Source organism: Ursus americanus, chromosome 21 (genome assembly GCF_024610735.1).
Source record: "Ursus americanus isolate L20-20 chromosome 21, mUrsAme1.1.p, whole genome shotgun sequence".
Classification (NCBI taxonomy): domain Eukaryota; kingdom Metazoa; phylum Chordata; class Mammalia; order Carnivora; family Ursidae; genus Ursus; species Ursus americanus.
The window spans coordinates 24466650-24480522 of NC_142147.1; the positions used below are offsets into that span (position 1 = coordinate 24466650).

The 13873-nt window shown below is 47.7% G+C and overlaps 1 protein-coding gene across 2 annotated transcripts in view; it reads left to right on the top strand.

The window, feature by feature from the left end:
• WWP2 (WW domain containing E3 ubiquitin protein ligase 2) overlaps window positions 1-2325 on the top strand; it is a 142872-nt gene extending 140547 nt beyond the window's left edge. For both annotated transcript variants that reach the window (XM_087870545.1, XM_045803834.2), the window contains one exon: window positions 331-2325. In XM_087870545.1, the coding sequence (XP_087726671.1) occupies window positions 331-430 (100 nt within the window). In that variant the 3' untranslated portion in view covers window positions 431-2325. The remainder of the gene's footprint in view (window positions 1-330) is intronic.
• Window positions 2326-13873: the final 11548 nt, after the last annotated feature.

Consider the following 13873-nt stretch of genomic DNA (forward strand, 5'->3'; position numbering starts at 1 on the left):
CTGTATCCTTGTGGCCTTACCAGCTATTAAATATTCAAACACTTGTGTGCCAGTAGACAAAGAGCTGCTTCCCTATGTGCCCTCTGCCCAGGCCCCCATTTCTCCAGCTGCCTTGCCCTGTCCGCTGACCCTTCCAAGGTCCAGGGACGGGAAGCATTAAGGCCTCACACAGCAGGGCCCTCAAGGACTCTGTTCTGGCATCTGGCCACTTGGTGTTGTGGTCGAGCTGCAGTCACGTGACTAATTTTGACCACACTGTGGCCAGGCTAGGGCAGGACCATGGAGCCCTGGCCTCCCTGTGCTGACTGTTCTGCTTTCCTCTCTCAACAGTTTCAACCGTCTGGATCTCCCACCATACAAGAGTTATGAACAGCTGAAAGAGAAGCTGCTGTACGCCATTGAGGAGACCGAGGGCTTTGGACAGGAGTAACTGAGGCCATCCCCTCCCACGCCCCCCAGCGCACATGTAGTCATGAGTTCTTCCTGCCTGAGAGGCTGGTGGCCACAGAGCTCCCGGGAGGTTCCCCCCACCCCCCCAGGTGGTGGTCGTGCGTGGGACCACACTGTCATCAGGCTGGTGGTAGCAGAGCCTGACCTCAAGAGGCCCTGCCTATCCTCTCCTTTCTCCTACCCACTGGTGGCAGTCTGGAATAAAGCCCCCATGTCACCTTTGGCCCCATCACCCATTGCAAAGTCTGGAGGCCCGACTCTCTCTGTAAGCTCTTCCTTCTTTTCCCCTGAGACCGATGCTAGGTATGCATGAGCGTGCAGGGAAGGGTGCCCTGTGCCGGAGAGCTGCAGCCGAAGCCCTGTTTCTCACGGGCTAGTTAGGCAAGAAGGACACTGGCCGCTCACTCGGGGTAGCTCTTCTGGGCTGAGAAGGCCCAGGGTCTTTGCCAGTAAAAGAGGTTCTGTTTTAAATAGAACTTTTCCAGTGATCTGTATAAAATGGAGGTCTGAGGGAGAGGAACTCTTCCCGCACCAGGAGAGAGCTCTGGGTCGAGGCCCGCCGCTGCTTTCCTAGCAGGACCCAGCCACTGAGGCTGAGCAGTGAGGCCCATCTCTGTACTCGGTGTGGACAGTTTGTTCTTTCCTGCAAATAAAGGTTGTACCAGCTGTATGGGTGTCGGTGGGTTGGAAAAAACAACTTCCCTCAAACTTTCTTTTCCCTTTTATATCAACTTGAAGCATTTTGTGTGTAGGGTTACTTTGTGTTTTGATGTCGCTATGCTGCTGTCACTTTCTGTGAAGGAGCTGGTACACTGGCAGTCGCTGGGACCCGGAGGGACCCGGCACCATTGGTCCAAGAATTTCCCAAACAGCCGCTCCTCTTAGGAACCCACTTAGCAGTTCTGTGAGCTCTGGCAGGCCTAACCCGGCGGCCCAGCTTCACAGCGGCCTAGTCCCCAAGCCTTGACAGAGAGGGGAGGGGGTGGTGTCCCAAGTGTCACCCAACATTGCCACCTTTGATAGAGAACTCCGCTTGCTAGATGTAGTTGTCCAGGCAGCCCCAAGTGATGGAGCAGGTGGGGGTGGGTGACTTTGTCATTCCCCACCAGCCCCTGAGGCTACAGGCAGGTGCATTAGTCTCCTGTTGAGAGTGCTGTGTGTCCCAGCCACTCTGGAGCGTGTTCATCCTGCCTGGAAGTGAGGCTTTACCTGCACACAGAAAATGATGCTCTCGGAAACCAGCGGAAGGGTCTCGAGTGGCCGCACACGGTCTGACTCAGTTTCCGGAGCTCCCGCCAGCCTCTGACACGGGCATTCCGCCCCATGTAGATATGTGCGAGGGGAGCATGCTCCTCTGGTATGCTGGAGGGGTGGTTGTCGGGAGCTCCCTGGTCTAGGCCCCCCGGGGCCCTCACACTGAGCGCCGGCTGCAGACCAGCTTCAGCTTCCTAGGGCCCCAGGCAGGCCTGCTGACCAGTCACGGGGCCTTCTTAGGACCATCTCACATCCCCTGATCCTTGTCCCCCCAAGGGACAACCCTTGTCCCTTATGTTGCGTGTGCTGATTTGAGTGGCTCAGCTCGCCGGACCTCAACCTTTTTTTCTTTCTTTGAGTCATTTGCTGTGCTTCTCTGCAGTGTCCCACTCTCCTGGGTGGATGGGGTGCCAGCTGCTGTGTGGGTTTTGGAAGCCTGAGACTCCTAGGTATTCAGAGTGTGTTCATGTGTGTGCATGTGTGTACATACATGTATATGACTGAGGTGTTGTGTAGAATGTTCTTTGGTAACTCTGGGTTGGTCAACAGATGGTTTTGTAATGCCTACCCCCTTGCCTTGGTATTGCCAGTTTCTCGTGCAATAAACAATCAGCAGCTGTGGGTGGTGTTGGTGTGGATGTCTACAAAATCGCTGTCCTCCGGATGAGAGGACTCTGAGCCCCACAGACCCTCCTGGCCCAGATAGGCGTGGAAGTTCTGTAACCTTGCTGGTTTTAGGAATGTGTGGGTTACGAACCAAGACAGTCACACTTCTTATGGGTGGCTGAGTCCTTGTGCGGGGATCATGGGGGTAGCCCTTGGTCAGGGTTGGACGTCCTCAACTTCCCCCTGCCAGCCTGCCAGGCCAGGGTTTCTGTGAACAGTTGTTGTGGGGCCGGGACACGAACTGCTGCGGCTGCAGGTCGGGTGGGTTTTGGAAACCAGCTCCTGGAGACAGTGTCTGGGCGATCGTTCATTCGAGAGACCTTTAGTGAGTCCCACGATGATAGAAGGATGCCATGATCTTGAGCTAATGGTCATACGAGGTCTTGACGCCCCCACTTTTTTGAACACTTAAGGATTCAGATGGGACAGATCACCGTGCTGTTGTGTCTTAAGGCATTTGACGTGGAAATGACGTTGATCCAGCCTTGCCCTGATTGTGCCTCTTCTCAAGGGAGGCAGAGATGTTCAGAGTGGTTCCTCCCTAGAGTTTATTCAGTGGATTCACTGCACCCCTCCAAAGCCTTTTTCCACTTGACAGAGCAATGCTGTATTGAGAAAATTATTTATTTATTTATTTTTAAAGATTTTATTTATTTATGTGACAGAGAGACAGCCAGCGAGAGAGGGAACACAGCAGGGGGAGTGGGAGAGGAAGAAGCAGACTCATAGCGGAAGAGCCTGATGTGGGACTCGATCCCGGATCACCAGGATCACGCCCCGAGCCGAAGGCAGACGCTTTAACGACTGCGCTACCCAGGCGCCCCTGAGAAAATTATTGAAAAAAGTCTACATATTATGCAGACATCCCATAACAAATTCAAATAAGACATGCTCAGATGGAAACTTCTCCCAGTCTTACCTCGGAAATAACTGCTGTTAAGTTTGCTGCGGCCCCTCTGTCCTACTTAGTGTGTGTGTATGCAGGTCATATTTACACATCATTTTTAAATACACCAAAAATGGGATCTTATCTATATTAACTCACTTGTCTCATTCAACAAGGTCTTAGGGAAAACTTTCCATCTTCCTCAACATAGGTCTAAATGATTCTTTAACTACTGCATGCTATTCCCTAGTAATGGTTCCTATAATATGCGCATTTCCATCCTACGGGGCATTACGGTGTGTCCAACAGTTTGCCCTTGGCTGCGAAGCTTCAGCGAATGCCGTTGGACTGTCTTGTGTGCTGGTGCTGTTCTTCCAGGAGGGGGCAGTCCTGGAAGTTGGGTGGTTGATATTTACCTTTCCTTTTACTTAAAAATTTTAAAAAGTTGTAAAATTCAAAGATACAAAGAGTCTACAGTGAAAGGCTACCCCCCCCCTTGTTTTTGTTCCTCGGCCACTCTGGTCACCAGCTGGAGGCTATGATTGCTAGTTTCTTTTGTATCCTTCCAAATAGAACTTTAAACTCCCAGCAGAGTCTACCCCACGGCCCTCAGAATGGTTCCTGCGTTCCTAGCCTTAGCAGTGGACAGGGTCCCTTGCCACCCCACTTTGAGCGCTACATCTGAGCTCCCTGGCTGCCCTTCCAGCTCTCCATCTGCATTCCCTTCCCTGACTTAGGGCAGCTGTCCTTTCACGTTTATACAATCAAATTCTTTTTTTTTTTTCTTTTAACATTGTATTGTTTAATCACAATGAAATCATCTGTACTTTTTCTGAAGGTGTATTCAAAAAGCTGAAAAGCAACAAAAAACATCTATGTTACTATGATTATATAAATATTGTTTGCTCCAGAATTAATAGTTTAATATAATACAACTGTTTCTTCCTCATCCAGTCTTTTACCCTGGGGGGTTCTAAGTACCTCTCTTCGCTTTTCTTATATCCTCATTTCCCCTTCCTTATTCTGAAGTGTTTCAAGCAGAATTAGGCAGGCAGAGAGGCCCCCCTCCCCCTACATGCTATAATAAGTTTCTGATAGATTTAGCCAAAGCTATAAGATTGCTTTGGAAGTAAAGGGCTGATGGGACTTCCTTTGTCGCCCAAGATCTCCAGTGGATCTCCCGGGTGTCAGTGAGACTTTATATAAGGTGGGACCTCCCTGGATCTGGAGTCTCAGTTCTTGCTACCCCACTGGCATTCTATACTGGGTCTCACATCACCCTTCTAGAAAAACCCTGAAGGTCTCTGTGTCTCTATTCAGAGGTATGCTTACAGAGAGCAAGCTCTCCTGGTTTTTCAGCGGGACTTGGCATCAACAAGGCCCCAGCCCCAAAAATTGAGTTGGTGCCCAGAGTTCTTACCCCAGCTTGTTTCCCTGTGATCTCCCCTGTGAATCTAAGTTTTTAATATCCTCTTACTTATCAGGTCCCTCTGATTCTGAGGTTGATTGAAGTGCCACAGTCCAGCTCACTTTTCTGTAGCCTGTGCATTATGAGTCAAGCTTCAACAGACCCAGATGGGAGCATGTGACTTCTTTGGCGCACTTTTATCCATACCATTTGGACATCATGGATCAGGGTCTAACTCTGATTCAGTTGGTCCCAGTGACAGTAATCATTATTTTCTTATTGATGCTTGTCAGTTTTGGCCCCTTCAGCTTGCCTCTCTCGTCACTCTTTTGGGTGTCTTTGATGGTCACTATGATATCCTATTCCCAACTTTAGTTCTATTGCCCCAAACACAGAACCAACTCTTTTCTGTTCTTTTTGGAGTAGAGTAGTGTTAGAAACCAAAACGTGTTCTGTCAAGATGGCACAGTGAATTCACGACTTGGCCAACCTCTCCATTCCAAACACATAATGAAGACACACAAACTAGAGAAAGCCAAAAAGGCTTGTTCTAAAACAAGAGAAAGATTTCCAAGGGTCAGAAATAGAACAAAATGCAAAACGTTGAACAAGATCGCAAGTGTGCTGCTGCACCCAGAGCCTGCCAGTTGCTGGGGGGTCAAGGGGTCTAAACAAGTCTGGACAGGGCCTGGGCAGCAGCCCACCGCTCCCTCGCGTTTCATGAAAAGCGGGCCAACCAGCAAACCGCAGCAAAACCAAACTGCCTCTGCTATACGCCTGGCTATGGCTTTGAAAAAGGTGGAGGCATAAACTCATCAAAAGAAACCATCCCTGGATCTGGCCTGGATCTGTGATATTCCTAGGTCCCCCCCAGGCCAGGGCCCAAACTGCAACTCAAAAGATAAGGCTGTCAAATGGATGGCCAGCAGGTTAGGAGGAGACAGCTGCAACAGAAAGAGCACACACAGAGGGAGAAGACAACTCCTTCGCTAACTTTTGTGGCTCTCCATATTTCAGAAGACACTCCTGGGTGGTCTCTTGCCTACTGGTCTTTGCTGTAAGAGGACTACATGGCAGGTGGACCTTTTCACTGGGGCCATAAATGTCACCGCTCACGAGTCTTTTCTCTGGCTTGGTCAGTTTCTCTGGAGAGGAATGCTCTGTTCTCTGCCTGGGGGGAAGGGTATACCTGAGCCAGGGTACACCTGCCTGTAGGCTTGCTGGGGATCAGCAGAAGGAAGGAGCCTAGGTTCTCAGAGACCTGGCCCCTGACTTGACCTTTTTGTGCTCTCTTGCCCCTCCCCTCAGCCTGGTCTCCTGCAGCTGGCAGGGGGGAGATAGCCAGGCTCTGAGGATGGGGACCTAGGTGTCCCACCCTTCCATGTAGAAACTACTTTTAACTGCCCTGGTTGTCTGCTCTCTTCCTGCCCTCCTGCTGCCCCAAGTACCGCGTCCCTCTGGGGACTTGCTCGTTTCTCCTGTGCACCTCCCTCTGCAGGGTTTTAGGTTAAAACTTCTGCTTGGCCAGTTATGCTCCTCCACCTGCTTTCTACCTTTTAACACTGTGTTGAACATCCTTGTCCAGCACTGAATCCTCTTAATGTTCTCTTTGCCCTTGTGGAGAAGGAATCTTATAAAGCTGTTTCACTGTCATTTTAGCGAGGCTGGAGAGGGCCAAGAGATGGTTAATCTGCCCTTTCCATTAACTTCCTTTCCCTTGATAGATCTCCTGGGGCGAGGCGGGGGGCGGTGGACAGAGGAGGGGGCAGCTTGCAGCTGGCAATCTGTGCATAGGGGTCTCAAAGGGGACCTGACTTTCACGGAATCTCCTCTATTCCCTGTTTATACTCCTGTGGCACTAATTCCAACCTCTCTTGGGTTCAAGTGTCTCCCTGCTCACCAGAACTCTCTTGACGAACCTCCTTCCACACTCCTCTTGGCTGGAGACCGTGCTGCCGGCCACTTCTGCTTTCTTCCTAGAAGTTTGTTGCATTCTCTTTTCTACCTCTCAGGTGCTCTCTCTCTCTCTCTCAAATTGGGCCAAGTGGCCAGGGAACAATGGGAAATCTTTTACATTCATTCACTATCATTTTAATGGAGTATCAGCAGGGAGCAATGATAAATACATGTCAGAACTGAATTTTTGTGATTTGGCACGATTAAGGCCATTTGGCCTTACCTCTCTTAAGAGCACTGATTTGGTTCCTAATGCTTGGGGTTCGCTTTGCTTTGTTTTGTTTTGCTGTCTCCAAAGGCAATAGATAGTCCTGTTTGTAAACAGGAGGAATGTTTTACTTCTGCATTTTCTCTTAACATTATCTTTATTCTAAGACATTAAGTGCTGAAATTAAAAAAGGGGAAACCCCATGTAGCCTATTGTGGATTACCCTCATGAATTCTGTTCCTATCAGTGGAAGGCAGACTTCTTTTAAAAACAAAAAAAGATTTTATTTATTAGAGAGAGAGCATGAGCCAGGGGAAGGGCAGAGGGAGAAGCAGACTCCCCGCTGAGCAGGGAGCCCAATGCGCGACTGGATCCCAGGATCATGATCTGAGCTGAAGGCAGATGCTTAACTGAGGGAGCCACCCAAGCACCCCAGGAAGGCAGACTTCTTAGGTGGCCCCCTTATGACCTCCTCCTGGTATTCACACCTTAGTGGGCTAATCCCCTCACTTGAGTGGTGCTGGGCTAGTGATTTGCTTCTTACCAATGGAACATGGCCAAGCTGACAGGTGTCACTTCCCTGATTGAGTTACAAAGGTTTTTGACCTCCTCCTTGCCAGCTGGCTCTCCATTGCCCTCTCAGTTTGTGCACTTTGACGAAGCAAACTTGCGTGTTGGAGAGACCATGTGGAAAGAGACTGAGGACAGCTTCGTGTCAACAGCCAGCGAGGGACTGAGGCCCTCAGTCCAACAGCCCCCGAGGAATTGAATCCTGCCCATGAGCACACGTGCTCGGAACCTTAAGATGCCTGCAGCCCAGCTGAGCCCTTGATTGCTGCCCGTGAGCATCCCGGGGTGGAGAACCCAGCCAGGCTGCGCCGGGGCTCCCGACTGGTGGAAACGGTGAGATCATCGTGTGTGTTATTTTAGCGTCTGCGTTTTACAGCAGTTTGTTAACACAGTAATAGATAACTCATACACCGTCCTAAGTCAGATGAAATGTCCTCGGATTAGCATCTCTTCCACGTTCTGGGCCCTGAGTGTGGCCATGATTTTTAGTAAATGAAAGAGCCAGAGCATGGAGATTGTGTGTAGGTCAAAAAAATCACACTAACCAAGAAGAAAGGCAGAAAGGGACCAGTATTGCTCTTCTTCCTTTCCTTGGGGAAAGCAAATCCTGGGAAGAGTCATTTCAGTCCCTGCCCCGAGTCCACAGCCTGACATCAATTGCCCAGCAGCACCTATGGTCTAAGGGGCCTTGGATCTGGCCCAGCCTGTGACTGTGGCACTCTGCTTTGGGATGTCATTAGTGCTTATCTGGGCTTCCAGCCAAACCCAGTTGGCAAGAGTCATTCCAATCTCTCAAGGACACTTTTGGGTCTGTTTCCTCTGTAATTACAGGGTGAACAGCAAGGTAGGTGGTACCATTACAGCAGTAAGCCAGCCTGAAGGAGGGCTTCTGCAGCTCCCCGACTCCTGCTGAGGTTGGCTCAAGGGGCACATCTTCCTCCTTAGTAGTGGCCTCCTGCCTGAGCATCTGGGCCCTAGCGGGCTGGGGATGTGGAAGCATTGTTTCTTCTGTGAGGGAATTCATTTCACCCTTTAACTTTTGGTTTTTATAGTCATGATGGTTTTCTAACTCCTTGTAATTGTTTCACAGTGGCTAAAATATAGGGTATATGGGGTGGCAAGAAGCAGCTCATGCATTGAACTTTGACTCTTACCCTGTCCCTGCTCTCCAACAGGGCACACACTTCTGGTGCATCAGCTGTCTGCCATGCGGTCTGGGATGCCCCTGGATAGATATTTTTTTCCAGCTTTATTCAGATATAATTGACATAGAATATTGTGTAAGTCTAAGGTGTACAAGGTGATGATTTGATACACATATATATTGCAAAATGATTGCCACAATGAGGTTAGTTACCGCATCCATCACCTCACGTAATTACCATTTTGTTTTTTTTGTCGAGGACGTCTAAGGCTGTGTTGCGGTAAGGACAGTTAAGATCCACTCTCTTAGCAACTTTCAAGTATTTTGTTGTATACTTGAGAGTATACAATACTTGAAAGTAGTATTAGTAACTATAGTCACCATGCTGGACTCTGGATAAATAGGATAGAGAATAGTGTGGGCAAGCGGGATAGGGAAGAAAAGGGTCTACCTGAGATAGGACCTTAGGGAAAGCATCTCCACACAGGTGTTTCAGCCTGGAGACATGAAAGCTGGGAAGGTGCCAATCAAGCAAAGAGCCGCATTTGGGGTTGGGCCCATCCGGTACAGTGGCCCGATTGGGAGACTGGCATGTTCCAGAAGTGGGTAGAAGGCTGTTGTGGATGGCTGAGCACTGATAGAGGGTAAGCAGGAACAGTGTGAATGAGGTTGGTGGGTCAGGGTGGATCTCAACATGTTCCTCCTCTATTGCCCAGGCAGGGGGAGGAAGAGACAAAAGGGCCTTTACACCGCGTGCACTGCTCCCATCTCTTCATTGTCTAGGCTAACCTGTGGCTGTCTCTGACAGCAAAATGGATGCGAAGTACTGTTTGTGGGAGGTCAGGAACGAGGAATATGAAACGGGACTTGAGGATCACATAGTATTGTCTTTGCTACACGTGATTAAAAGCTATGAAGTGAATGGGTGTATCCATAAAGCAATGAAGAGAGGCCTTTTCAATATTGTTTTGAATTTTATTTACTTATTTATTTTAGAGAGAGAGTGAGAGAGCACGTGTGGGCAGGGGGGAAGGGCAGAGGGGGAGGGAGAGAGAGACTCTTAAGCAGGCTCCATGCCCAGTGTGGAGGCCGATGCTGGGCTGGATCTCACAACCCATGACTTGAGCCAAAATCAAGAGTCAGACACTTAACTGACTGAGCCATCCAGGCACCCCAATATTGTTTTGAATTTTATTTTATTTTTTTTTTTTTAAGATTTTATTTATTTATTCGACAGAGATAGAGACAGCCAGCGAGAGAGGGAACACAAGCAGGGGGAGTGGGAGAGGAAGAAGCAGGCTCCTAGCGGAGGAGCCTGACGTGGGGCTCGATCTCGTAACGCCGGGATCACGCCCTGAGCTGAAGGCAGACGCTTAACCGCTGTGCCACCCAGGCGCCCCTGTTTTGAATTTTAAAAGGGTAGGAAAGAATGAGATCGAAAGGGAAAGATCATATATGTAATGTAAAATGCATGCACGTACAAAATTATACTGCATACTCTTCCACAACCCATCCATATCTAAGGACATTTACTGAGCACATTTAAGCATCTATCACTTGTGTGTTTGTGTGTGTGAGGGGGGTTAGAACTATAGTGGAAATCAGGATTAAGGTAAAAACAGTTTAAGTGAGACGGGCCTTAAAAGTAATGATGATAGGCATGAGCTGAGGAGTAAGATTCGCGCAACCCTCTCCATCTGAGGTTCATCTTCCAGCCAAGCTGACTCTGGCGTGAGGATAGAATATGGAAAAGGAAGGTGAGAAAGTATGCAGAAATTGCAGGTAGGCAACCTTAGCCAGAGAAAAGGTGGATGAAGGTGTGAACAGGGGCAGGGAAGTGCAGAGGGCAGCCGTCAGACATGGTCCAGGTGGTAGGACCAGCAGGTGGCTGAAAGCAGAGGCTGAAGGTGAGTGCGGTGACCAGTATGACTCCTAAACTCTGGGCAAGTGGGTGACTAGCCAGGATATGGAATAAAGAGGAGGAACAAGTTTTGCAATTAGAAAGAAGCATCATATAGATTGAGATTTTTAAAAATATGTAAGTGATAGGTTAAGTAAGATGACGCTTCAGAGGAAACTGAGCAAAAGGGGCCCATGAGGGTCTAAGAGAAGCAGGACAACTACCAGGAGAGAAGCCTTCAGACTGAAGGTCAGGTCAAGGGAGGTCAGGGTTGACAGGGGTCAACTGGATGGGCAAAGCGGAAGCCATCGGTGACTTTAGTGCAGGCTGTTAATGGCTTGGTGGGGACAAAAGCTGGACTGCGTAAGATTTAAAAAATGCTCAGAAGTTAAAGAAGGGAAGGAAGCAAACATAGATGGCTACTTGCTGAATGGAGTTAACTGGGACAGAGGCGTATGTGTGTGTATGTGGAGATGGGAGGGATTTGAGTGTTTATATGCTGAGGGGTAAGAGGTAGGGATAAAGCCGGGGTTGAAAATAGGAAAGAAGGGATAATAGATGAAGTAAGGACTGTAGTTGGTTATTGTGGTTAAAAGAGTAACCAAGTTATGATATTATTGATCAGACTTTAGCTGTAGTATGTAGAAAGAGGTTGATATGGGTACTAAGACACTTCGTGGAGTGTAATAGATGTATGTTTGAGAAGAAGTCTTGAGCTGGGAAAGGACTTTTTTTTTTTTAAAGATTTTATTTATTTATTTGAGGTGGGGTGGGACAGAGGGAGAGAATCCTCAAGCAGACTCCCTGCTGAGTGCAAAGCTTGACTCGTGGCTCGATCCCAGGACCCTGGGATCATGACCTGAGCCGAAGTCGGAGTCTTAAGCGACTGAGCCACCCAGGTGCCCCAGAGCTGGGAAAGGACTTCTTAAATGTTGACCCACAGAGTGCTAACCGTAGGCAAAAAATGGATAGATTTGTCTATATCAAAATAATGATTCTCTCACTTCCATGTGTATACAGGAGCCACAAGGAGAGCATCTTAAAAACACAGATTCCCAGAGAGTCTAATGAAGTAGGTAAGTTGTACAAATTTTTATTGAAATAAGTTATATCTAAAAGGTCACACTCAAAACACATCATATCCGAATTACTACATTTTCCTAACATGTATGTTCTTGAGGTTATTGTCTGTTCTATCAGTATTTAGGTAATACTCTGTAATACTGTGCTATTGTGCTTCTCTTCCCAGCTCATGCTGGAATCTTTGCCATCAAGCCATGGTGGGAGTATTTACACCAGGGGAATTGGCCAAGGCTACAAATCAAAGCCTGCTGCCGCCTTTCTTTGGACAGCTAGTTGTTTCACATTTACCAGCACACCACTGAATATGGTTTTTAAAGAAACCGGGTGTGGTATCAGCAGTGAGGAAAATCAAACACAAGCTATCTGAAAGGCAGAGTGTCTTTTCATTGCCCAAGCAGTAGTGTGAGTGGTGAACAGCGAGGGTGAAGTGGCAACCTGACCCAGTCTTTTTGCACCCGTACACTCTCCACATTCCTTCAAAATCTTGTCTGGATAGCTGCAGCCCAAAGCAGAAGTGACGGGAGGTAACTCTGGGGAAGGTTCCCAGTCCTGTGCTGAGCTGGCATCAAAGGCGGCTCTGACCAAGAGACGAGACTAGTCGACAGCGCCCTCTAGTGTCAAAGAGCAGATTGGCTCCAAAGAGGAATGCCAAGAAAAAGGTTTCTGCGGATTTACGCCCTGGGAACATTAACTTCCCTGGTCTCCCCTTCCTTTCTTTTCCTCTATTTTCTTTCCCCACTTCCATTTCCCTGCTTTCTGAATCACTTTCTACCTATTATTTTTTGAAAGATCTGAACTCTGTGTTGCTCCCAGGCAAACATTGATAATACTGAGTTGAATAGCATGAAGATACGCAAATCAGTACTTGCCTGTATTACATAGAATTATTTGGAATGAATTTGTTTAGGAAAGCTGTAAAAAATCTGCTCTTGTGGATCACATAAGTCAAATGTTTCCTTGCTTTTGAAGCATGCCCCAGGTCCTCCCCATTTCTGGAAATAGGGTCAGTCGAAGTAGTTTTCTTAATGTGTTGTAGTTTAACGAACAACCCTGATGTCATTCTTTTGTGAGGGCCTGTGTTCATTCTTTTGTTTGAAGTGAAAGTCATTGAATATGGCTGAGTTCTCGTAGCTGCAGGGTCCTCCAGAAATTGGATTGCCATTCTGAGGTTGCTGTTTCCTGCTGAAACGTTTACTCTGCATCTAGGATCTAGGAGAAGTAATAAGGTAGCTCCTTAATAGGATTACTTTTGTCCCTTTAGTGATTGGTGGACTGAGCATAATTACAGAACATTTAATTAGTTGGCCCAAAGTTGTTCTATTCCGATAGTTTTCATCTTTACACGAAGAATAACCAACTTCTAAGTTGAGGGACATTTCAGGTATTAGTTATCACACAAAACCAGTAAGGCACAGATAACCGTCCTCTGTAATGTGTGTAGCAGGAGCGGCCCGAACTCTGTTAACAAGTCAGTCTGAAGCATTGGAAGTGGAAGCGAGGGTAATGTTACAGCTACCGATGCGGGATCCAGACTCTGGAGCAGATTTTTTCCAGGACATCATTTCTGGTATTTTCAAAAACAACAGATGTAGTTTAGAAATCTCATCTTGAGACTGCCAGGCTGTATAAACACAAGGCTTTATTTCAGGGGAGGGTCATGGGTTTCTCAGTGAATTCAGCTGCTATTTGTATAAGCAAGACTTCATTAATAACCTTATGAGGGTCACTCTCTTATAGAGGATGTCAATTTTGGCTTAGAAAATGAACCTAAGCTACAGGCTACAAACTGTATTTGTAAGAAATAGAGGATCCTGTTAGAAAGGTGAATTCAATTTGGGGCATCTGGCTGGCTCAGTTGGTAGAGCATGTGACTCTTGATCTCAGGGTTGTGAGTTTGAGCCCCATGTTGGGTAAAGAGATTAGTTACACACACACACACACACACACACACACACACACACACACACACACTGAAGAGATTAGTTACACACACACACACACTTAAAAAAAAAAGGTAGAAGTCAGTTCTGCCCATTTGTGGGCCAAACTGTTACATATAACAAGGCCTGGGTATTCCCCTGGTCTTAGATACTCCAGAAACTTTCCAGTTTGTGAAATGGTGACAAACTTTAAAGCATGTGGCATTGTGTTGTCACAAGACCCTGGAAAGCTTTTTGAGTACTGATTATACTGAGTGGACCTGAATTCTGTGTGGTCTCTAATTGCCCCCTGACCTTTATATATAAATGACCCACTCCATGGGATGACATTCTCCTCATTCCCCTGCTAGCCTCAGAAACATCCTGGCTCTTTCCTGCCCATTTGCTGGAGAAAGTTAATGTTCCAGG